General features: G+C 47.3%; 1 protein-coding gene across 1 annotated transcript in view; it reads left to right on the plus strand.

Annotated features, from left to right (window-relative positions):
• The window catches only part of lyst (lysosomal trafficking regulator), a 280835-nt gene that overhangs the window by 21791 nt on the left and 234814 nt on the right, over window positions 1-24230 (plus strand). Inside the window, 1 exon segment of the mRNA XM_065008440.1 lies at window positions 19032-19126. Coding sequence (XP_064864512.1) covers window positions 19032-19126 — 95 coding nt within the window.

Consider the following 24230-nt stretch of genomic DNA (forward strand, 5'->3'; position numbering starts at 1 on the left):
CATAGTGTTGTCAGTCTGTCTGGCTGTAGTAGGAACACCCCTACACAGCACATAGTGTTGTCAGTCAGTCAGTCTGGCTGTAGTAGGAACACCCCTACACAGCACATAGTGTTTCTGTTGCATCATGGAACTCTCTGGTACCGAGTCGTTAGGTAGTGTTTTGGCACTCTCTGGTACCGAGTCGTTAGGTAGTGTTTTGGCACTCTCTGGTACCGAGTCGTTAGGTAGTGTTTTGGCACTCTCTGGTACCGAGTCGTTAGGTAGTGTTTTGGCACTCTCTGGTACCGAGTCGTTAGGTAGTGTTTTGGCACTCTCTGGTACCGAGTCGTTAGGTAGTGTTTTGGCACTCTCTGGTACCGAGTCGTTAGGTAGTGTTTTGGCACTCTCTGGTACCGAGTCGTTAGGTAGTGTTTTGGCACTCTCTGGTACCGAGTCGTTAGGTAGTGTTTTGGCACTCTCTGGTACCGAGTCGTTAGGTAGTGTTTTGGCACTCTCTGGTACCGAGTCGTTAGGTAGTGTTTTGGCACTCTCTGGTACCGAGTCGTTAGGTAGTGTTTTGGCACTCTCTGGTACCGAGTCGTTAGGTAGTGTTTTGGCACTCTCTGGTACCGAGTCGTTAGGTAGTGTTTTGGCACTCTCTGGTACCGAGTCGTTAGGTAGTGTTTTGGCACTCTCTGGTACCGAGTCGTTAGGTAGTGTTTTGGCACTCTCTGGTACCGAGTCGTTAGGTAGTGATTTGGCACTCTCTGGTACCGAGTCGTTAGGTAGTGATTTGGCACTCTCTGGTACCGAGTCGTTAGGTAGTGATTTGGCACTCTCTGGTACCGAGTCGTTAGGTAGTGATTTGGCACTCTCTGGTACCGAGTCGTTAGGTAGTGATTTGGCACTCTCTGGTACCGAGTCGTTAGGTAGTGATTTGGCACTCTCTGGTACCGAGTCGTTAGGTAGTGATTTGGCACTCTCTGGTACCACTCTCTGGTACCGAGTCGTTAGGTAGTGATTTGGCACTCTCTGGTACCACTCTCTGGTACCGAGTCGTTAGGTAGTGTTTTGGCACTCTCTGGTACCGAGTCGTTAGGTAGTGTTTTGGCACTCTCTGGTACCGAGTCGTTAGGTAGTGTTTTGGCACTCTCTGGTACCGAGTCGTTAGGTAGTGTTTTGGCACTCTCTGGTACCGAGTCGTTAGGTAGTGTTTTGGCACTCTCTGGTACCGAGTCGTTAGGTAGTGTTTTGGTACTCTCTGGTACTACTCTCTGGTTCCGAGTCGTTAGGTAGTGTTTTGGCACTCTCTGGTTCCGAGTCGTTAGGTAGTGTTTTGGTACTCTCTGGTTCCGAGTCGTTAGGTAGTGTTTTGGCACTCTCTGGTTCCGAGTCGTTAGGTAGTGTTTTGGCTCTGCACCAGAACAGCACCGAGACACTGTGTTATGAGTAATCCTGTGATTTACTTCTGTTTCACTATGACACGGCTCTACGCTGACATCTGTGACTCAGGAAACTAGGCATATGTCACAAGGCACGACTTCACAGGAGAGCTGCTTGAAGATTATTTTTTTAAATATATTTTATTTTTATCAAAATGTTATCCATTTTTTTGGGGAGGGGGGCAGAAATGTCTTCTGGAACACGTGAACTTTCATGTGCCCTTAATAACAAACTTGTATGCCATATGTAAATATGAATATAATTATTAAATTAGGAGCCTAGTTGGTTAAGCCACAGAAAGTCAACAACCTTCCCACCAGCCATGATTGGCTGAGATGATGAGTTGGCTGGACATGGTAAAAGAGGGGTTATTACCTGGTACTCCCTGTATATAGTCATGTTATTACCTGGTACTTCCTGTATATAGCCATGTTATTACCTGGTACTTCCTGTATATAACCATGTTATTACCTGGTACTCCCTGTATATAGCCATGTTATTACCTGGTACTCCCTGTATATAGTCATGTTATTACCTGGTATTCCCTGTATATAGCCATGTTATTACATGGTACTCCCTGTATATAGCCATGTTATTACCTGGTATTCCCTGTACATAGCCATGTTATTACCTGGTACTCCCTGTATATAACCATGTTATTACCTGGTACTCCCTGTATATAGCCATGTTATTACCTGGTACTCCCTGTATATAGTCATGTTATTACCTGGTACTTCCTGTATATAGCCATGTTATTACCTGGTACTCCCTGTATATAGCCATGTTATTACCTGGTACTCCCTGTATATAGCCATGTTATTACCTGGTACTCCCTGTATATAGCCATGTTATTACCTGGTACTCCCTGTATATAACCATGTTATTACCTGGTACTCCCTGTATATAACCATGTTATTACCTGGTACTCCCTGTATATAGCCATGTTATTACCTGGTACTCCCTGTATATAACCATGTTATTACCTGGTACTCCCTGTATATAACCATGTTATTACCTGGTACTCCCTGTATATAGCCATGTTATTACCTGGTACTCCCTGTATATAACCATGTTATTACCTGGTACTCCCTGTATATAACCATGTTATTACCTGGTACTCCCTGTATATAACCATGTTATTACCTGGTACTCCCTGTATATAACCATGTTATTACCTGGTACTCCCTGTATATAGCCATGTTATTACCTGGTACTCCCTGTATATAGCCATGTTATTACCTCCCCGTATATAGCCATGTTATTACCTGGTACTCCCTGTATATAGCCATGTTATTACCTGGTACTCCCTGTATATAACCATGTTATTACCTGGTACTCCCTGTATATAGCCATGTTATTACCTGGTACTCCCTGTATATAGCCATGTTATTACCTCCCCGTATATAGCCATGTTATTACCTGGTTATAGCCATGTTGTTACCTGGCACTTCCTGTATAGAGCCATGTTATTACCTGGTTATAGCCATGTTGTTACCTGGCACTTCCTGTATAGAGCCGTGCTGTTACCTGGCACTTCCTGTATAGAGCCGTGCTGTTACCTGGCACTTCCTGTATAGTGCCGTGCTGTTACCTGGCACTTCCTGTATAGAGCCGTGTAGGTATTTGACTGGGTCAGGAAGGATTGAAAATGTCAGTGAAGACACTTGCCAGCTGGTCAGTGCTCTGAGTCCTCGTCCTGGTAATCCGTCTGGCCCTGCGGCTTTGTGAATGTTGACCTGTTTAAAGGTCTTACTCACAGCAGCTATGGAGAGCATGATCATAGTCGTTTGTCTGTAGCTGTGTCTCAGTCTGTCTGTCTGTCTCAGACTATGCAGTATCTGTAACCTGTCTGTCTGTCTCAGACTAGGCAGTATCTGTAACCTGTCTGTCTGTCTCAGACTAGGCAGTATCTGTAACCTGTCTGTCTGTCTGTCTCAGACTAGGCAGTATCTGTAACCTGTCTGTCTGTCTGTCTCAGACTAGGCAGTATCTGTAACCTGTCTGTCTGTCTGTCTCAGACTAGGCAGTATCTGTAACCTGTCTGTCTGTCTCATAGACTAGGCAGTATCTGTAACCTGTCTGTCTGTCTCATAGACTAGGCAGTATCTGTAACCTGTCTGTCTCAGACTATGCAGTATCTGTAACCTGTCTGTCTGTCTCATAGACTAGGCAGTATCTGTAACCTGTCTGTCTCAGACTAGGCAGTATCTGTAACCTGTCTGTCTGTCTCATAGACTATGCAGTATCTGTAACCTGTCTGTCTGTCTCATAGACTATGCAGTATCTGTAACCTGTCTGTCTGTCTCATAGACTATGCAGTATCTGTAACCTGTCTGTCTGTCTCAGACTATGCAGTATCTGTAACCTGTCTGTCTGTCTCAGACTATGCAGTATCTGTAACCTGTCTGTCTGTCTCAGACTATGCAGTATCTGTAACCTGTCTGTCTGTCTCAGACTATGCAGTATCTGTAACCTGTCTGTCTGTCTCAGACTATGCAGTATCTGTAACCTGTCTGTCTGTCTCAGACTAGGCAGTATCTGTAACCTGTCTGTCTCATAGACTATGCAGTATCTGTAACCTGTCTGTCTGTCTGTCTGTCTGTCTGTCTCAGACTATGCAGTATCTGTAACCTGTCTGTCTGTCTCAGACTAGGCAGTATCTGTAACCTGTCTGTCTGTCTCATAGACTATGCAGTATCTGTAACCTGTCTGTCTGTCTGTCTCATAGACTATGCAGTATCTGTAACCTGTCTGTCTGTCTGTCTCAGACTATGCAGTATCTGTAACCTGTCTGTCTGTCTCATAGACTATGCAGTATCTGTAACCTGTCTGTCTGTCTCAGACTAGGCAGTATCTGTAACCTGTCTGTCTGTCTGTCTCAGACTAGGCAGTATCTGTAACCTGTCTGTCTGTCTCAGACTATGCAGTATCTGTAACCTGTCTGTCTGTCTCATAGACTAGGCAGTATCTGTAACCTGTCTGTCTGTCTCAGACTATGCAGTATCTGTAACCTGTCTGTCTGTCTCATAGACTAGGCAGTATCTGTAACCTGTCTGTCTGTCTCATAGACTAGGCAGTATCTGTAACCTGTCTGTCTGTCTCAGACTATGCAGTATATGTAACCTGTCTGTCTCTGTCTCTGGTCCCTGTTCTCAGCTGAGTTCATGTCCTGTCTGTTTCTGGTCCCTGTTCTCAGCTGATGACTAGTTCATGTCCTGTCTGTTTCTGGTCCCTGTTCTCAGCTGATGACTAGTTCATGTCCTGTCTGTCTCTGTCTCTGGTCCCTGTTCTCAGCTGATGACTAGTTCATGTCCTGTCTGTTTCTGGTCCCTGTTCTCAGCTGATGACTAGTTCATGTCCTGTCTGTTTCTGGTCCCTGTTCTCAGCTGATAGCTAGTTCATGTCCTGTCTGTCTCTGGTCCCTGTTCTCAGCTGATGACTAGTTCATGTCCTGTCTGTTTCTGGTCCCTGTTCTCAGCTGATGACTAGTTCATGTCCTGTCTGTCTCTGATCCCTGTTCTCAGCTGATGACTAGTTCATGTCCTGTCTGTCTCTGGTCCCTGTTCTCAGCTGATGACTAGTTCATGTCCTGTCTGTCTCTGTCTCTGATCCCTGTTCTCAGCTGATAGCTAGTTCATGTCCTGTCTGTCTCTGGTCCCTGTTCTCAGCTGATAGCTAGTTCTCATGTCCTGTCTGTCTCTGTCTCTGGTCCCTGTTCTCAGCTGATAGCTAGTTCATGTCCTGTCTGTCTCTGGTCCCTGTTCTCAGCTGATAACTAGTTCATGTCCTGCCTGTCCATTCATACTATGCAGGTCAGGATGCCAGTGACCTTACAGGCGACATCATGATCACATCATGAGGTTGATTGTAACCTGGTATTCTCCTCTCTGTCCCAACAACACATGACAGTTCAGTAGAGACTCCAGCCTGGTAGTACAGAACATGGTGTGACTCACAACAAAACAGCATCAATCATTCAGAACCTGCAAACAGATGGTGTTTCAGGATCCGCTTTGGGACAGATTCCAGTATCATGGCAGAAGTTAAATGATTTGAAAAGAAGTAGGAAACATCTTTCACGTTAAGCTTCAGTAGCCAATTGTTTAGGTGACTTCCCTGATACACAGAACAGGAGGCATCAAATGTAGGTCTCTCCTATGATCAGGACAGGAGGCATCAGATGTAGGACAGTCCTATGTTCAGGACAGGAGGCATCAGATGTAGGACAGTCCTATGTTCAGGACAGGAGGCATCAGATGTAGGACAGTCCTATGTTCAGGACAGGAGGCGTCAAATGTAGGACAGTCCTATGTTCAGGACAGGAGGCGTCGAATGTAGGACAGTCCTATGTTCAGGACAGGAGGCGTCAAATGTAGGACAGTCCTATGTTCAGGACAGGAGGCGTCGAATGTAGGACAGTCCTATGTTCAGGACAGGAGGCGTCGAATGTAGGACAGTCCTATGTTCAGGACAGGAGGCGTCAAATGTAGGACAGTCCTATGTTCAGGACAGGAGGTGTCAAATGTAGGACAGTCCTATGTTCAGGACAGGAGGTGTCAAATGTAGGACAGTCCTATGTTCAGGACAGGAGGTGTCAAATGTAGGACAGTCCTATGTTCAGGACAGGAGGTGTCAAATGTAGGACAGTCCTATGTTCAGGACAGGAGGCGTCAAATGTAGGACAGTCCTATGTTCAGGACAGGAGGCGTCAAATGTAGGACAGTCCTATGTTCAGGACAGGAGGCGTCAAATGTAGGACAGTCCTATGTTCAGGACAGGAGGCGTCAAATGTAGGACAGTCCTATGTTCAGGACAGGAGGTGTCAAATGTAGGACAGTCCTATGTTCAGGACAGGAGGCGTCAAATGTTGTCAGTCAGTCTGGCTGTAGTAGGAACACCCCTACACAGCACATAGTGTTGTCAGTCAGTCTGGCTGTAGTAGGAACACCCCTACACAGCACATAGTGTTGTCAGTCTGTCTGGCTGTAGTAGGAACACCTCTACACAGCACATAGTGTTGTCAGTCTGTCTGGCTGTAGTAGGAACACCCCTACACAGCACATAGTGTTGTCAATCTGGCTGTAGTAGGAACACCCCTACACAGCACATAGTGTTGTCAGTCAGTCTGGCTGTAGTAGGAACACCCCTACACAGCACATAGTGTTGTCAGTCTGTCTGGCTGTAGTAGGAACACCCCTACACAGCACATAGTGTTTCTGTTGCATCATGGAACTCTCTGGTACCGAGTCGTTAGGTAGTGTTTTGGCACTCTCTGGTACCGAGTCGTTAGGTAGTGTTTTGGCACTCTCTGGTACCGAGTCGTTAGGTAGTGTTTTGGCACTCTCTGGTACCGAGTCGTTAGGTAGTGTTTTGGCACTCTCTGGTACCGAGTCGTTAGGTAGTGTTTTGGCACTCTCTGGTACCGAGTCGTTAGGTAGTGTTTTGGCACTCTCTGGTACCGAGTCGTTAGGTAGTGTTTTGGCACTCTCTGGTACCGAGTCGTTAGGTAGTGTTTTGGCACTCTCTGGTACCGAGTCGTTAGGTAGTGTTTTGGCACTCTCTGGTACCGAGTCGTTAGGTAGTGTTTTGGCACTCTCTGGTACCGAGTCGTTAGGTAGTGTTTTGGCACTCTCTGGTACCGAGTCGTTAGGTAGTGTTTTGGCACTCTCTGGTACCGAGTCATTAGGTAGTGTTTTGGCACTCTCTGGTACCGAGTCGTTAGGTAGTGTTTTGGCACTCTCTGGTACCGAGTCGTTAGGTAGTGTTTTGGCACTCTCTGGTACCGAGTCGTTAGGTAGTGTTTTGGCACTCTCTGGTACCGAGTCGTTAGGTAGTGTTTTGGCACTCTCTGGTACCGAGTCGTTAGGTAGTGTTTTGGCACTCTCTGGTACCGAGTCGTTAGGTAGTGTTTTGGCACTCTCTGGTACCGAGTCGTTAGGTAGTGATTTGGCACTCTCTGGTACCGAGTCGTTAGGTAGTGTTTTGGCACTCTCTGGTACCGAGTCGTTAGGTAGTGTTTTGGCACTCTCTGGTACCGAGTCGTTAGGTAGTGTTTTGGCACTCTCTGGTACCGAGTCGTTAGGTAGTGTTTTGGCACTCTCTGGTACCGAGTCGTTAGGTAGTGTTTTGGCACTCTCTGGTACCGAGTCGTTAGGTAGTGTTTTGGCACTCTCTGGTACTACTCTCTGGTTCCGAGTCGTTAGGTAGTGTTTTGGCACTCTCTGGTTCCGAGTCGTTAGGTAGTGTTTTGGTACTCTCTGGTTCCGAGTCGTTAGGTAGTGTTTTGGCACTCTCTGGTTCCGAGTCGTTAGGTAGTGTTTTGGCTCTGCACCAGAACAGCACCGAGACACTGTGTTATGAGTAATCCTGTGATTTACTTCTGTTTCACTATGACACGGCTCTACGCTGACATCTGTGACTCAGGAAACTAGGCATATGTCACAAGGCACGACTTCACAGGAGAGCTGCTTGAAGATTATTTTTTTAAATATATTTTATTTTTATCAAAATGTTATCCATTTTTTTGGGGAGGGGGGCAGAAATGTCTTCTGGAACACGTGAACTTTCATGTGCCCTTAATAACAAACTTGTATGCCATATGTAAATATGAATATAATTATTAAATTAGGAGCCTAGTTGGTTAAGCCACAGAAAGTCAACAACCTTCCCACCAGCCATGATTGGCTGAGATGATGAGTTGGCTGGACATGGTAAAAGAGGGGTTGGAGCTAGTCGGCCATGTAGCTTCTATGGTTTTTCGCAGGTCAGTCTATGTTGGTAAATCTGTCGGATGCTAGCTACGTGTCTTAAGCTCAACACCCGTTGAATATGGCCGGTGTTAGTAAAGGTTCGTTGTTTACCTAGCTAGGTTCGTTGTTTACCTAGCTAGGTTCGGTGTTTACCTAGCTAGCTACGTGTCTTAAGCTCGACACCCGTTGAATATGGCCGGTGTCAGTAAAGGTTCGTTGTTTACCTTGCTAGGTTCGTTGTTTACCTTGCTAGGTTCGTTGTTTACCTTGCTAGGTTCGTTGTTTACCTAGCTAGGTTCGTTGTTTACCTAGCTAGGTTCGTTGTTTACCTTGCTAGGTTCGTTGTTTACCTTGCTAGGTTCGTTGTTTACCTTGCTAGGTTCGTTGTTTAGCTAGCTAGGTTCGTTGTTTACCTAGCTAGGTTCGTTGTGTACCTATGTTGGTAATCCTGTCGGATGCTAGCTACGTGTCTTAAGCTAAACACCCGTTGAATATGGCCGGTGTCAGTAAACGTTGGCAAAGAAGCGTAATGACATGTTTTGCCTTCAGAGCTGGTTAGGCTGTTTTCATGTTATCCAGAGGTAAACCAATCATCAGCCAGAGAGTCAAGTGTTCATTCTGAACGCTCCGAGAGCGAAACGAGATGGGTGGGGCTAAAGCTTAACAGGGCGTGAACGAGATGGGTGGGGCTAAAGCTTAACAGGGCGTGAACGAGATGGGTGGGGCTAAAGCTTAACAGGGCGTGAACGAGATGGGTGGGGCTAAAGCTTAACAGGGCGTGAACGAGATGGGTGGGGCTAAAGCTTAACAGGGCGTGAACGAGATGGGTGGGGCTAAAGCTTAACAGGGCGTGAACGAGATGGGTGGGGCTAAAGCTTAACAGGGCGTGAACGAGATGGGTGGGGCTAAAGCTTAACAGGGCGTGAACGAGATGGGTGGGGCTAAAGCTTAACAGGGCGTGAACGAGATGGGTGGGGCTAAAGCTTAACAGGGCGTGAACGAGATGGGTGGGGCTAAAGCTTAACAGGGCGTGAAACGAGATGGGTGGGGCTAAAGCTTAACAGGGCGTGAACGAGATGGGTGGGGCTAAAGCTTAACAGGGCGTGAAACGAGATGGGTGGGGCTAAAGAAGAGATCTTCACTAGATACCGAAATATTCACTGGCCATTTTCTCAAAAGTGAAATTACAAGTTGATCAACTTTCAAAGCAGAATTAATTTCCTCGACTGTAGTATTTGATGTACAATTTTCTAGCTCAGAGTCTCTACTTTTATCTAATGTAAAAAACAACACAATTTCAAATTTTGCAACATAAGACTGAATCCAGGTGGCCACGTTTTTTTTATTTAACAAGGAGCACTCTAGACAGGAAGTGATTAGCTTGTTCTACTGTAATCAATTATGCACTAATCAATTACTTCCATCGATATTGTATAGAAATAAATGGAACCAGGACAGTAACCGTGGCAATGCGTACTGTTTGCGTTCTTCTAAAGGACAAACCTAATTGAAACTAGAGTTTACGACATATATGAGTGGATAAATGAAGTATCCGTTCATCTCCTTATAGGACAATGTTTACGGTAGATGACCAATACAAAAAAGGAAACGAATCATCACCTCACGAGTAGTTCTACTTTAGTAACGGGGTTGGCTTTCATTTGAGTGACAGCTAGACTGTCAAATCCACGGTTTGGATTCTGGCCAGCGACTTTTCTAAGGAGAGCTGTGCACCACTCCAGCCGATGCTTAGCATTGCGCATGGTGATCTTAGGTTTGTGTGCAGCTGCTCGGCCATGGAAACCCATTTCATGAAGCTCCTGACAAACAGTTATTGTGCTGACGTTGCTTCCAGAGTCAGTTTGGAACTCGGTACTGAGTGTTGCAACCGAGGACAGACGATTTTTACGCGCTTCAGCACTCGCTGGTCCTGTTCTGTGAGCTTGTGTGGCCTACCATTTCACGGCTGAGCCGTTGTTGCTCCTAGATGTTTCCACTTCACAATAACAGCACTCACAGTTTACTGGGGGGCAGCTCTCTAGCCAATAGAGACAGTGTGGGTAGGGAGACTATAGTTCCTTCAGGAAGTATCGGTACGTTCTCTCTAGCCAACAGAGACAGTGTGGGTAGGTAGACTACAGTTCCTTCAGGAAGTATCGGTACGTTCTCTCTAGCCAACAGAGACAGTGTGGGTAGGTAGACTACAGTTCCTTCAGGAAGTATTGGTACGTTCTCTCTAGCCAACAGAGACAGTGTGGGTAGGTAGACTACAGTTCCTTCAGGAAGTATTGGTACGTTCTCTCTAGCCAACAGAGACAGTGTGGGTAGACTACAGTTCCTTCAGAAGTACAGTTCTCTCTAGCCAACAGAGACAGTGTTAGACTACAGTTCCTTCAGGAAGTATTGGTACGTTCTCTCTAGCCAACAGAGACAGTGTGGGTAGACTACAGTTCCTTCAGGAAGTATTGGTACGTTCTCTCTAGCCAACAGAGACCGTGTGGGTAGACTACAGTTCCTTCAGGAAGTATTGGTACGTTCTCTCTAGCCAACAGAGACAGTGTGGGTAGACTACAGTTCCTTCAGGAAGTATTGGTACGTTCTCTCTAGCCAACAGAGACCGTGTGGGTGGGTAGACTACAGTTCCTTCAGGAAGTATTGGTACATTCTCTCTAGCCAACAGAGACAGTGTGGGTAGACTACAGTTCCTTCAGGAAGTATTGGTACGTTCTCTCTAGCCAACAGAGACAGTGTGGGTAGACTACAGTTCCTTCAGGAAGTATTGGTACGTTCTCTCTAGCCAACAGAGACAGTGTGGGTAGACTACAGTTCCTTCAGGAAGTATTGGTACGTTCTCTCTAGCCAACAGAGACAGTGTGGGTAGACTACAGTTCCTTCAGGAAGTATTCACACCCCTTGACGTATTCTACATTTTGTTGTGTTAGTCTGAATTTAAAATGGATTAAATAGATTTTTTTTTTCTGACCCATCTTTACCCAATACCCCATAATGACAAAGCTAAAACATATTTATAGAAATTTTTGCCAATTTATTGTTAATGAAATGCTGAAATATCTCAGACCTCTGAGTCAATACTTTTTGGAAGCGTATTTGGCTGTGGTTACAGCTGTTAGTCTGGGTAAGAGCTTTCCACACCTGGATTGTGCAAAATTGGCTTATTTTGAAAATTCTTCCAACTCTGTCAAATTGGTTGTTAATCATTTTAATGTCTTGCCATAGATTTTCAAGTAGATTTAAGTAAAAACTGTAACTCTGCCACTCAAACATTCACTGTCTTCTTGGTAACCAACTCCAGTGTAGATTTGGCCTTGTGTTTTAGGTTATTGTCCTGCTGAAAGGTAAATTCATCTCCCACTGTCTGGGAGACTGAACCAGGTTGTCCTCTGTGCTTAACGCCATTACATTTCTTTGTTATCCTGAAAAACTCCCCAGTCCTTAATGATTACAAGCATACCCATAACATGATGCAGTCAACACTATGCTGACAAGTGGTACTCAGTAATGTATTGGATTTGCCCCAAACACAACACTTTGTATTCAGAACGAAAAGTGAATAGCTTTGTCACATTTTTTGCAGTACTACGTTAGTGCCTTGTTTCAAGCAGGATGCATGTTTTGGAATAGTTGTATTCTGTACAGTCTTCCTTCTTTTCACTGTCATTTAGGTTAGTATTGTGGAGTAACTACAATGTTGTTGATCCATCCTCAGTTCTCTCTTATCACAGCTATTACACTCTGAAACTGACAACGTCACCGTTGGCCTCATGGTGAAATCCCTGAGCGGTTTCCTCTTTGGCAGCTTAGTTTGGAAGGACCCCTGTATCTTTGTAGTGACTAGGTGTATTGATACACCATCCAAAGTGTGATGAATTACTTCACCCTGCTCAAAGGGTTAAATGCAGTTAATTAAAAAAATTCTACCAATAGGTGCTCTTCTTTGCGAGACATTAGAAAACCTCCCTGGTCCTTTGTGGTTGAATCTGTTTGAAATTCACTGCTCGACTGAGGGACAATTATCTGTGTGTGGGGTACAGAGATGAGGTAGGTAGTCATTTAAACATCATGTTAAACACTCTTTTTGCTCACATAGTGAGTCCATGCATCTTATTATGTGACCTTTTATTCCTGAACTTATGTAGGCTTGCCATAACAAAGAGGTTTAATACTTATTCACGTTTCAGCTGTGCATTTTTTAAATTGATTTGTAAACATTTCTAAAAACATAATTCCACTTTGACATTATGAAGTATTGTGTGTGTGTGTGTGTGTGTGTGTGTGTGTGTGTGTGTGTGTGTGTGTGTGTGTGTGTGTGTGTGTGTGTGTGTAGCCCAGTGACAACAAATACCAGTTGAATCCATTTGTAATCGAAGGCTGTAACAACAAAATGTGTAACGAGTCCAGGTGTGTGAATGCTTTCCGAAGGCCCTGTAAGTGTGTAACGAGTCCAGGTGTGTGAATGCTTTCCGAAGGCCCTGTAAGTGTGTAACGAGTCCAGGTGTGTGAATGCTTTCCGAAGGCCCTGTAAGTGTGTAACGAGTCCAGGTGTGTGAATGCTTTCCGAAGGCCCTGTAAGTGTGTAACGAGTCCAGGTGTGTGAATGCTTTCCGAAGGCCCTGTAAGTGTGTAACGAGTCCAGGTGTGTGAATGCTTTCCGAAGGCCCTGTAAGTGTCGAAGCGTTAAATCACTGACCAAAGCTTTATCGACACTAACAAAATAATGTATTCTGTTGAGCCCATTTCAGCCATTACCTGGGTGTGTTTGATGGATCACTACAAACATTTCTGCAGTCGTAACGTTACAGGGGGAAAATGACAGGCACAAGCAGGAGTCTGAAAGAGGAGTGACAGAAATCAACACAGTGAAGTGGATGTTGCACCCCTCAAACACAGGAAATAGATCCTCGGGTGGGCGGGGCATGTGTGATGCTCCAGTATACCCTTCGGGATGTCCAGGACCTCTGTCCCTCTCAGGACCTCTGTCCCTCTCAGGACCTCTGTCCCTCTCAGGACCTCTGTCCCTCTCAGGACCTCTGTCCCTCTCAGTATCTCCTCCTGGGGTGACCACTGATGTCCTGTCTTCTCTTGACACTGGTCAGTCTGGCTCTTGTAGTGTGCTCTTGTTTTAATGTTGGGGTTGATGTTACTGTAAAACACAGTTAGTACTCTTACTGTAAAACTTAGTTAGCTACACTCTCCTGTAAGGCTAGCCTAGTTACTGTAAAACAGTTAACACCACTTTACAGTAACTGTGAAGTTAGTTACTGTAAGACCCAGTACTGTTAAGACAAAGGCCTCTGATGGTGGAAGAAGTTTGAGGAGTCTGTTCCTGTTGACCACTGAATGTTGTAATACACAGAGGAAGGATGTTGAGTCACCACATCATGCTGTGAGCTGTCAAACTAAACAGTTGTCCCCTGCTCTGCTGTGTGGACCTGACAACCCATTCAGTCCCTCCATCCCCCGTGTCTGGCAGAGCAGGGGCCATGACTGAGGTAGTCACCTGAATAATGTAGCATAGAGGACCGAGCAAGACGGGAGGTAGTGATGCTGCTGAAGTCAGGCGGCTTGTCTTTCTTTCTCTGCTCTTCCTGTTTTGGAAAGTCCCACCTGTCTGAATGTCAGGCTCTGGTGTTGTGCTGCTACAGGACACAGTATCTATCCAGCTCTGCTACATCTGGCTTAATGAGCTCGCTAGTGGACATGGTGACCTAATGAGCTCGCTAGTGGACATGGTGACCTAATGAGCTCGCTAGTGGACATGGTGACCTAATGAGCTCGCTAGTGGACATGGTGACCTAATGAGCTCGCTAGTGGACATGGTGACTTAATGAGCTCGCTAGTGGACATGGTGACCTAATGAGCTCGCTAGTGGACATGGTGACCTAATGAGCTCGCTAGTGGACATGGTGACTTAATGAGCTCGCTAGTGGACATGGTGACCTAATGAGCTCGCTAGTGGACATGGTGACTTAATGAGCTAGCTAGTGGACATGGTGACCTAATGAGCTCGCTAGTGGACATGGTGACTTAATGAGCTAGCTAGTGGACATGGTGACCTAATGAGCTCGCTAGTGGACATGGTGACTTAATGAGCTCGCTAGTGGACATGGTGACCTAATGAGCTCGCTAGTGGACATGGTGACTTAATGAGCTCCCTAGTGGACATGGTGACCTAATGAGCTCGCTAGTGGACATGGTGAGACATGGTGACTTAATGAGCTCGCTAGTGGACATGGTGACCTAATGAGCTCGCTAGTGTACATGGTGACTTAATGAGCTCGCTAGTGGACATGGTGACCTAATGAGCTCGCTAGTGGACATGGTGACTTAATGAGCTCGCTAGTGGACATGGTGACTTAATGAGCTCGCTAGTGGACATGGTGACCTAATGAGCTCGCTAGTGGACATGGTGACCTAATGAGCTCGCTAGTGGACATGGTGAGACATGGTGACTTAATGAGCTCGCTAGTGGACATGGTGACCTAATGAGCTAGCTAGTGGACATGGTGACTTAATGAGCTAGCTAGTGGACATGGTGAGTTAATGGTCGCTAGTGGACATGGTGACTTAATGAGCTCGCTAGTGGACATGGTGACCTAATGAGCTCGCTAGTGGACATGGTGACCTAATGAGCTCGCTAGTGGACATGGTGACTTAATGAGCTCGCTAGTGGACATGGTGACCTAATGAGCTCGCTAGTGGACATGGTGACCTAATGAGCTCGCTAGTGGACATGGTGACTTAATGAGCTCGCTAGTGGACATGGTGACCTAATGAGCTCGCTAGTGGACATGGTGACTTAATGAGCTAGCTAGTGGACATGGTGACCTAATGAGCTCGCTAGTGGACATGGTGACTTAATGAGCTAGCTAGTGGACATGGTGACCTAATGAGCTCGCTAGTGGACATGGTGACTTAATGCTAGTGGACATGGTGACCTAATGAGCTCGCTAGTGGACATGGTGACTTAATGAGCTCCCTAGTGGACATGGTGACCTAATGAGCTCGCTAGTGGACATGGTGACCTAATGAGCTCGCTAGTGGACATGGTGACTTAATGAGCTCGCTAGTGGACATGGTGACCTAATGAGCTCGCTAGTGGACATGGTGACTTAATGAGCTCGCTAGTGGACATGGTGACTTAATGAGCTCGCTAGTGAACATGGTGACTTAATGAGCTCGCTAGTGGACATGGTGACTTAATGAGCTCGCTAGTGGACATGGTGACTTAATGAGCTCGCTAGTGGACATGGTGACTTAATGAGCTCGCTAGTGGACATGGTGACCTAATGAGCTCGCTAGTGGACATGGTGAGACATGGTGACTTAATGAGCTCGCTAGTGGACATGGTGAGTTAATGAGCTCGCTAGTGGACATGGTGAGTTAATGAGCTAGCTAGTGAACATGGTGACTTAATGAGCTCGCTAGTGGACATGGTGACTTAATGAGCTCGCTAGTGGACATGGTGACTTAATGAGCTCGCTAGTGGACATGGTGACTTAATGAGCTCGCTAGTGGACATGGTGATTTAATGAGCTAGCTAGTGGACATGGTGACTTAATGAGCTCGCTAGTGGACATGGTGAGACATGGTGACTTAATGAGCTCGCTAGTGGACATGGTGAGACATGGTGACCTAATGAGCTCGCTAGTGGACATGGTGACTTAATGAGCTCGCTAGTGGACATGGTGACTTAATGAGCTCGCTAGTGGACATGGTGACTTAATGAGCTCGCTAGTGGACATGGTGACTTTAATGAGCTCGCTAGTGAACAAATTGAGACATGGTGACTTAATGAGCTCGCTAGTGGACATGGTGAGTTAATGAGCTAGCTAGTGAACATGGTGAGTTAATGAGCTAGCTAGTGAACATGGTGACCTAATGAGCTAGCTAGTGGACATGGTGAGACATGGTGACCTAAAGAGCTAGCTAACCCTGTATCCTAGCTACATGAGGTAGCACGTAACTCTGTATCCTAGCTACATGAGGGTGCACCTCAGCCACGCTCAAGGTACTAAACGATATCATAACCGCCATCGATAAAAGACAACTGTGCAGCACTCTTCATCGACCTTGCCAAGGCTTTCGACTCTGTCAATTACCATATTCTTATCGGCAGACTCAGTAGCCTCGGTTTTTCTGATGACTGCCTTGCCTGGTTCACCAACTACTTTGCAGACAGAGTTCAGTGTGTGAAATAGGAGGGCATGTTGTCCGGTCCTCTGGCAGTCTCTATGGGGGTGCCACAGGGTTCAATTCTCGGGCCGACTCTTTTCTCTGTATATATCAATGATGTTGCTCTTGCTGCGGGCGATTCCCTGATCCACCTCTACGCAGACGACACCATTCTGTATACTTCCGGCCCGTCCTTGGACACTGTGCTATCTAACCTCCAAATAAGCTTCAATGCCATACAACACTTCTTCCGTGGCCTCCAACTGCTCTTAAACGCAAGTAAAACCAAATGCATGATTTTCAACCGTTCGCTGCCTGCACTCGCACGCCCGACTAGCATCACCACCCTGGATGGTTCCGACCTAGAATATGTGGACATCTATAAGTACCTAGGTGTCTGGCTAGACTGTAAACTCTCCTTCCAGACTCATATCAAACATCTCCAATCTAAAATCAAATCTAGAGTCGGCTTTCTATTCCGCAACAAAGCCTCCTTCACTCACGCCGCCAAACTTACCCTAGTAAAACTATCCTACCGATCCTCGACTTCGGCGATGTCATCTACAAAATAGCTTCCAACACTCTACTCAGCAAACTGGATGCAGTTTATCACAGTGCCATCCGTTTTGTTACTAAAGCACCTCATACCACCCACCACTGCGACCTGTATGCTCTAGTCGGCTGGCCCTCGCTACATATTCGTCGCCAGACCCACTGGCTCCAGGTCATCTACAAGTCCATGCTAGGTAAAGCTCCGCCTTTTCTCAATTCACTGGTCACGATGGCAACACCCACCCGTAGCACGTGCTCCAGCAGGTGTATCTCACTGATCATCCCTAAAGCCAACACCTCATTTGGTCGCCTTTCGTTCCAGTTCTCTGCTGCCTGTGACTGGAACGAATTGCAAAAATCACTGAAGTTGGAGACTTTTATCTCCCTCACCAATTTCAAACATCTGCTATCTGAGCAGCTAACCGATCGCTGCAGCTGTACATAGTCTATTGGTAAATAGCCCACCCAATTTACCTACCTCATCCCCATACTGTTTTTATTTATTTACTTTTCTGCTCTTTTGCACACCAGTATCTCTACCTGTACATGACCATCTGATCATTTATCACTCCAGTGTTAATCTGCAAAATTGTAATTATTCGCCTACCTCATCATGCCTTTTGCACACAATGTACATAGACTCTCTTTTTTTTTCTACTGTGTTATTGACTTGTTAATTGTTTACACCATGTGTAACTCTGTGTTGTCTGTTCACACTGCTATGCTTTATCTTGGCCAGATCGCAGTTGCAAATGAGAACTTGTTCTCAACAAGCCTACCTGGTTAAATAAAAAAAATGAAATAAAAAATGAGGTAGCACGTAACACAGTATGCTAACACGAGGTAACACATAACCCTGTATCCGAACAACATGAGGTAGTGCGTAACCCTGTATCCTAGCTACATGAGGTAGCACGTAACACAGTATGCTAACACGAGGTAACACATAACCCTGTATCCTAGCTACATGAGGTAGTGCGTAACCCTGTATCCTAGCTACATGAGGTAGCACGTAACACAGTATGCTAACACGAGGTAGCACGTAACCCTGTATCCTAGCTACGTGAGGTAGCACGTAACCCTGTATCCTAGCTACGTGAGGTAACACGTAACCCTGTATCGTAACACTAGGTAGCACGTAACCCTGTATCCTAGCTACGTGAGGTAGCACGTAACCCTGTATCGTAACACGTAACCCTGTATCGTAACACTAGGTAGCACGTAAGCCTGTATCCTAGCTACGTGAGGTAGCACGTAAGCCTGTATCCTAGCTACGTGAGGTAGCACGTAAGCCTGTATCCTAGCTACGTGAGGTAGCACGTAAGCCTGTATCCTAGCTACGTGAGGTAGCCCTGTAGCCTAGCTACGTGAGGTAGCACGTAAGCCTGTAGCCTAGCTACGTGAGGTAGCACGTAAGCCTGTAGCCTAGCTACGTGAGGTAGCACGTAAGCCTGTAGCCTAGCTACGTGAGGTAGCACGTAAGCCTGTAGCCTAGCTACGTGAGGTAGCACGTAAGCCTGTAGCCTAGCTACGTGAGGTAGCACGTAAGCCTGTAGCCTAGCTACGTGAGGTAGCACGTAAGCCTGTAGCCTAGCTACGGGAGGTAGCACGTAAGCCTGTAGCCTAGCTACGGGAGGTAGCACGTAAGCCTGAAGCCTAGCTACGGGAGGTAGCACGTAAGCCTGAATCCTAGCTACGGGAGGTAGCACGTAAGCCTGAATCCTAGCTACGGGAGGTAGCACGTAAGCCTGAATCCTAGCTACGGGAGGTAGCACGTAAGCCTGAATCCTAGCTACGGGAGGTAGCACGTAACCCTGTATCCTAGCTACGGGAGGTAGCACGTAACCCTGTATCCTAGCTACGGGAGGTAGCACGTAACCCTGTATCCTAGCTACGGGAGGTAGCACGTAACCCTGTATCCTAGCTACGGGAGGTAGCACGTAACCCTGTATCCTAGCTACGGGAGGTAGCACGTAAGCCTGAGCTTTCTAAGATCCTCTCGTACCTTCAACATTTATGGGTGGACATTTTAAATGGGGAGACACTAGGAACACTCTATTTTGATCTTAGACACCCTGAGGTCAATCTTCTCCTTTCTCTTCTCTCCCCTCTCAGGTCAGTCTTCAGTGCCTGGAGAGTTTCCTGTGTCTGTTCCACTGTGTCCGCCACCTCCACAACAGCCATGGCAACAAGGATGCTCTGAAGTTCTGGTAAGGTCTTGGTGAACTTCCTGACTCAGATGAAATGAAGATCTGAGAACTAGCTCACACCAGAGGGTGTTCTGTGTTTTAAAGCTTTGTTCAAACAATTGGTAGGTCCCTTTAGAAAACCTGTGGAATAGACGGGTATTAGATGTGTTTCTCTCCAGTTAGCTGAACTGCTGGGCAGGCGAAGAGCGACAGTAAAGTAAATTAGCTAATGTACTGCAGGACCATAGTTGGTGTGACTAATGTGTAGGCTACTGAAATGTTTTAAAACACAGATTTGTTTTGATGGTCTGCAATTTTGAAAATGCCTATATCTGAAAGCTAATGCGACCCCTGAAGACAAGTCTGGATGTTTGTCTGTATCCCTCCTGTTACACAACAGAAGTCTGGATGTTTGCCTGTTACACAACAGAAGTCTGGATGTTTGCCTGTTACACAACAGAAGTCTGGATGTTTGCCTGTTACACAACAGAAGTCTGGATGTTTGCCTGTTACACAACAGAAGTCTGGATGTTTGCCTGTTACACAACAGAAGTCTGGATGTTTGTCTGTTACACAACAGAAGTCTGGATGTTTGTCTGTATCCCTCCTGTTACACAACAGAAGTCTGGATGTTTGCCTGTTACACAACAGAAGTCTGGATGTTTGCCTGTTACACAACAGAAGTCTGGATGTTTGTCTGTTACACAACAGAAGTCTGGATGTTTGCCTGTTACACAACGAAGTCTGGATGTTTGTCTGTAACCCTCCTGTTACACAACAGAAGTCTGGATTAGACGTCGACCGATTATTTCTCTCTATACCATTTTGTATTTCATGTACCTTTTGTCGATGTGTTGCTGGTTCGAGCCCAGGTAGGGGCTAGGAGGGGGATGGAAGGTATACTGTTACACTGGCAATACTATAGTGCCTATAAGAACATCCAATAGTCAAAGGTTAATGAAATACAAATGGTATAGAGGGAAATAGTCCTATAATTCCTATAATAACTACAACCTAAAACTTCTTACCCGGGAATATTGAAGTCTCATGTTAAAAGGAACCACCAACTTTCATATGTTCTCATGTTCTGAGCAAGGAACTCAAACGTTAGCTTTCTTACATGGCACATATTGCGCTTTTACTTCTCCAACACTTTGTTTTTGCATTATTTAAACCAAGTTAAAATAAGTGTTAATTCAGTATTGTTGTAATTGTCATTATTACAAATTTAAAAAATAGTCTGATTAATCTGTATCGGCTTTTTTTGGTCCTCCAATAATTGGTATCGGTATTGTCGAAGAAAAATCATAATCGGTTGACCTCTAATACTAATAAAAATATGCATATATTAGCATCTGGGACAGAGTAGGAGGCAGTTCACTCTGGGCACGCTATTCATCCAAAAGTGAAAATGCTGCCCCCTATCCTAAAAGAGTTAACATATTTCTCATCCTTCATTAGCTCATCCTTCGTTAGCACTTCATGACTACAGATGTGAGTGCTGCGGTCGCTAGTCATTTAGGCAGGTTGCCTTAGTGTTCTTGGGCACAGGGACTATGGTGGTCTGCTTGAAACATGTTAGTATTACAGACTCAGACAGGAAGAGATTGAAAAATGTCAGTGAAGACACTTGCCATTTGGTCAGCGCATGCTCGGAGTACATGTCTGGCCCTGCGGCCTTGTGAATGTTGACCTGTTTAAAAGTCTTACTCACATCGGCTACGGAGAGCGTGATGACACAGTCATCTAGAACAGCTGGTACTCTCAAGCATGCTTCAGTGTTGCTTGCCTCGAAGCGAGCATAGAAGTAAGAGCTTGTCTGGTAGTTCGCGTCACTGGGCAGCTCCGACAAGCGTCGGAGTCGGTGTTGTAAGGATTCTATCTTAGTCCTGTATTGACGATGCTGTTTGATGGTCCGTTGGAGGGCATAGGGAGACTTCTTAAAAGCTTCCGGGCCAGAGTCCCGCTCCTTGAAAGCGGCAGCTCTACCCTTTTAGCTCAGCGTGGATTTTGCCTGTAATCCATGGCTTCTGGTTAGGGTATGTACGTACAGTCACTGTGGGGACAACGTCATCAATGCACTTATTTATGAAGCCAGTGACTGATGTGGTGTACTCCTCAATGCCCAGAACATATTCCAGTCTGTTCTAGCAAAACAGTCCTGTAGTTTAGTATCTGCTTCGTTTGTCCACTTCTTTATTGATCGAGTCACTGGTGTTTCCTGCTTTATTTTTTGCTTGTAAGCAGGAATCGGGAGGATAGTATTAGTCAGATTTGCCAAATGGAGGGCGAGGGAGAGCTTTGTGCATCTCTGTGTGGAGTAAAGGAGGTCTAGAGTTGGTTTTCTTTTCTCCTCTGTTTCCACATTTAACATGCTGGTAGAAATGAGGTAAAATCAAATTAAGTTTCCCTGCGTTAAAGTCTCCGGCTACAAACCAATCAACCCAATTTTGACGAAAAAAAATTGGTTCATTGGCTGAACCCAGTTGGTTTGATTACTTTAAAATGGTGGAGCAAGTAGAGCTCTTTATCCATTTTAATGGGTGTGGTCTTTATGGGTGACGTATCAGCAGTGATTGATTGGTGTTGTAGAACTAATGTCACACACAGTGGTGGTGCTCTCTGGGCAGAGTAACCACTCTCTAGATTGTGTGGTATAACAAGGGTCAAAGCATCAACAGTTGTCGTCTTCTTCGCAGTTTAAAATGTTTGCTGTGTCATTTGTAGCTGTCGACCACCAGTTACAGCTTTGTGTTTTGTAAGTTTCAGTGGCACTTTCTTTAGGAACAGCCGGTTGTGGTCGTGGGGTGTTGGAGTTGTCATAGTGGTGTCATTCTTCTAACTCAGCTTTGCTCCCAGCCATCAGTCCCTGTGTTTCCTAGCTCCCCATAGGCGCGCGCACACACACTGTTCCTCTCTTAGCTAGCTCCCCATAGGCCAACCCCCCTCCCCCACACACACACACACACAACTTAACACACATACACACCGTTCCTAGCTAGCTCCCCAGAGGTTAGCCCTCTCCTAAGCCTAGCTCCCCAGAGGTTAGCCCTCTCCTAAGCCTAGCTCCCCAGAGGTTAGCCCTCTCCTAAGCCTAGCTCCCCAGAGGTTAGCCCTCTCCTAAGCCTAGCTCCCCAGAGGTTAGCCCTCTCCTAAGCCTAGCTCCCCAGAGGTTAGCCCTCTCCTAAGCCTAGCTCCCCAGAGGTTAGCCCTCTCCTAGCTAGCTCCCCAGAGGTTAGCCCTCTCCTAAGCTAGCTCCCCAGAGGTTAGCCCTCTCCTAAGCCTAGCTCCCCAGAGGTTAGCCCTCTCCTAGCTAGCTCCCCAGAGGTTAGCCCTCTCCTAAGCCTAGCTCCCCAGAGGTTAGCCCTCTCCTAAGCCTAGCTCCCCAGAGGTTAGCCCTCTCCTAAGCCTAGCTCCCCAGAGGTTAGCCCTCTCCTAGCTAGCTCCCCAGAGGTTAGCCCTCTCCTAGCTAGCTCCCCAGAGGTTAGCCCTCTCCTAGCTAGCTCCCCAGAGGTTAGCCCTCTCCTAGCTAGCTCCCCAGAGGTTAGCCCTCTCCTAGCTAGCTCCCCAGAGGTTAGCCCTCTCCCAGCTAGCTCCCCAGAGGTTAGCCCTCTCCCAGCTAGCTCCCCAGAGGTTAGCCCTCTCCCAGCTAGCTCCCCAGAGGTTAGCCCTCTCCCAGCTAGCTCCCCAGAGGTTAGCCCTCTCCCAGCTAGCTCCCCAGAGGTTAGCCCTCTCCCAGCTAGCTCCCCAGAGGTTAGCCCTCTCCCAGCTAGCTCCCCAGAGGTTAGCCCTCTCCCAGCTAGCTCCCCAGAGGTTAGCCCTCTCCCAGCTAGCTCCCCAGAGGTTAGCCCTCTCCCAGCTAGCTCCCCAGAGGTTAGCCCTCTCCCAGCTAGCTCCCCAGAGGTTAGCCCTCTCCCAGCTAGCTCCCCAGAGGTTAGCCCTCTCCCAGCTAGCTCCCCAGAGGTTAGCCCTCTCCCAGCTAGCTCCCCAGAGGTTAGCCCTCTCCCAGCTAGCTCCCCAGAGGTTAGCCCTCTCCCAGCCTCCCCTCCCAGCTAGCTCCCCAGAGGTTAGCCCTCTCCCAGCTAGCTCCCCAGAGGTTAGCCCTCTCCCAGCTAGCTCCCCAGAGGTTAGCCCTCTCCCAGCTAGCTCCCCAGAGGTTAGCCCTCTCCCAGCTAGCTCCCCAGAGGTTAGCCCTCTCCCAGCTAGCTCCCCAGAGGTTAGCCCTCTCCCAGCTAGCTCCCCAGAGGTTAGCCCTCTCCCAGCTAGCTCCCCAGAGGTTAGCCCTCTCCCAGCTAGCTCCCCAGAGGTTAGCCCTCTCCCAGCTAGCTCCCCAGAGGTTAGCCCTCTCCCAGCTAGCTCCCCAGAGGTTTGCCCTCTCCCAGCTAGCTAGCTCCCCAGAGGTTAGCCCTCTCCCAGCTAGCTCCCCAGAGGTTAGCCCTCTCCCAGCTAGCTCCCCAGAGGTTAGCCCTCCCAGCTAGCTCCCCAGAGGTTAGCCCTCTCCCAGCTAGCTCCCCAGAGGTTAGCCCTCTCCCAGCTAGCTCCCCAGAGGTTAGCCCTCTCCCAGCTAGCTCCCCAGAGGTTAGCCCCAGAGGTTCCCAGCTAGCTCCCCAGAGGTTAGCCTCGCCCAGCTAGCTCCCCAGAGGTTAGCCTCGCCTAGCTAGCTCCCCAGAGGTTAGCCCTCTCCAGCTAGCTCCCCAGAGGTTAGCCCTCTCCTAGCTAGCTCCCCAGAGGTTAGCCCTCTCCTAGCTAGCTCCCCAGAGGTTAGCCCTCTCCTAGCTAGCTCCCCAGAGGTTAGCCCTCTCCTAGCTAGCTCCCCAGAGGTTAGCCCCTCTCCTAGCTAGCTCCCCAGAGGTTAGCCCTCTCCTAGCTAGCTCCCCAGAGGTTAGCCCTCTCCTAGCTAGCTCCCCAGAGGTTAGCCCTCTCCTAGCTAGCTCCCCAGAGGTTAGCCCTCTCCTAGCTAGCTCCCCAGAGGTTAGCCCTCTCCTAGCTAGCTCCCCAGAGGTTAGCCCTCTCCTAGCTAGCTCCCCAGAGGTTAGCCCTCTCCTAGCTAGCTCCCCAGAGGTTAGCCCTCTCCTAGCTAGCTAGCTCCCCAGAGGTTAGCCCTCTCCTAGCTAGCTCCCCAGAG

This window comes from Oncorhynchus nerka, linkage group LG23 (genome assembly GCF_034236695.1).
Source record: "Oncorhynchus nerka isolate Pitt River linkage group LG23, Oner_Uvic_2.0, whole genome shotgun sequence".
Classification (NCBI taxonomy): domain Eukaryota; kingdom Metazoa; phylum Chordata; class Actinopteri; order Salmoniformes; family Salmonidae; genus Oncorhynchus; species Oncorhynchus nerka.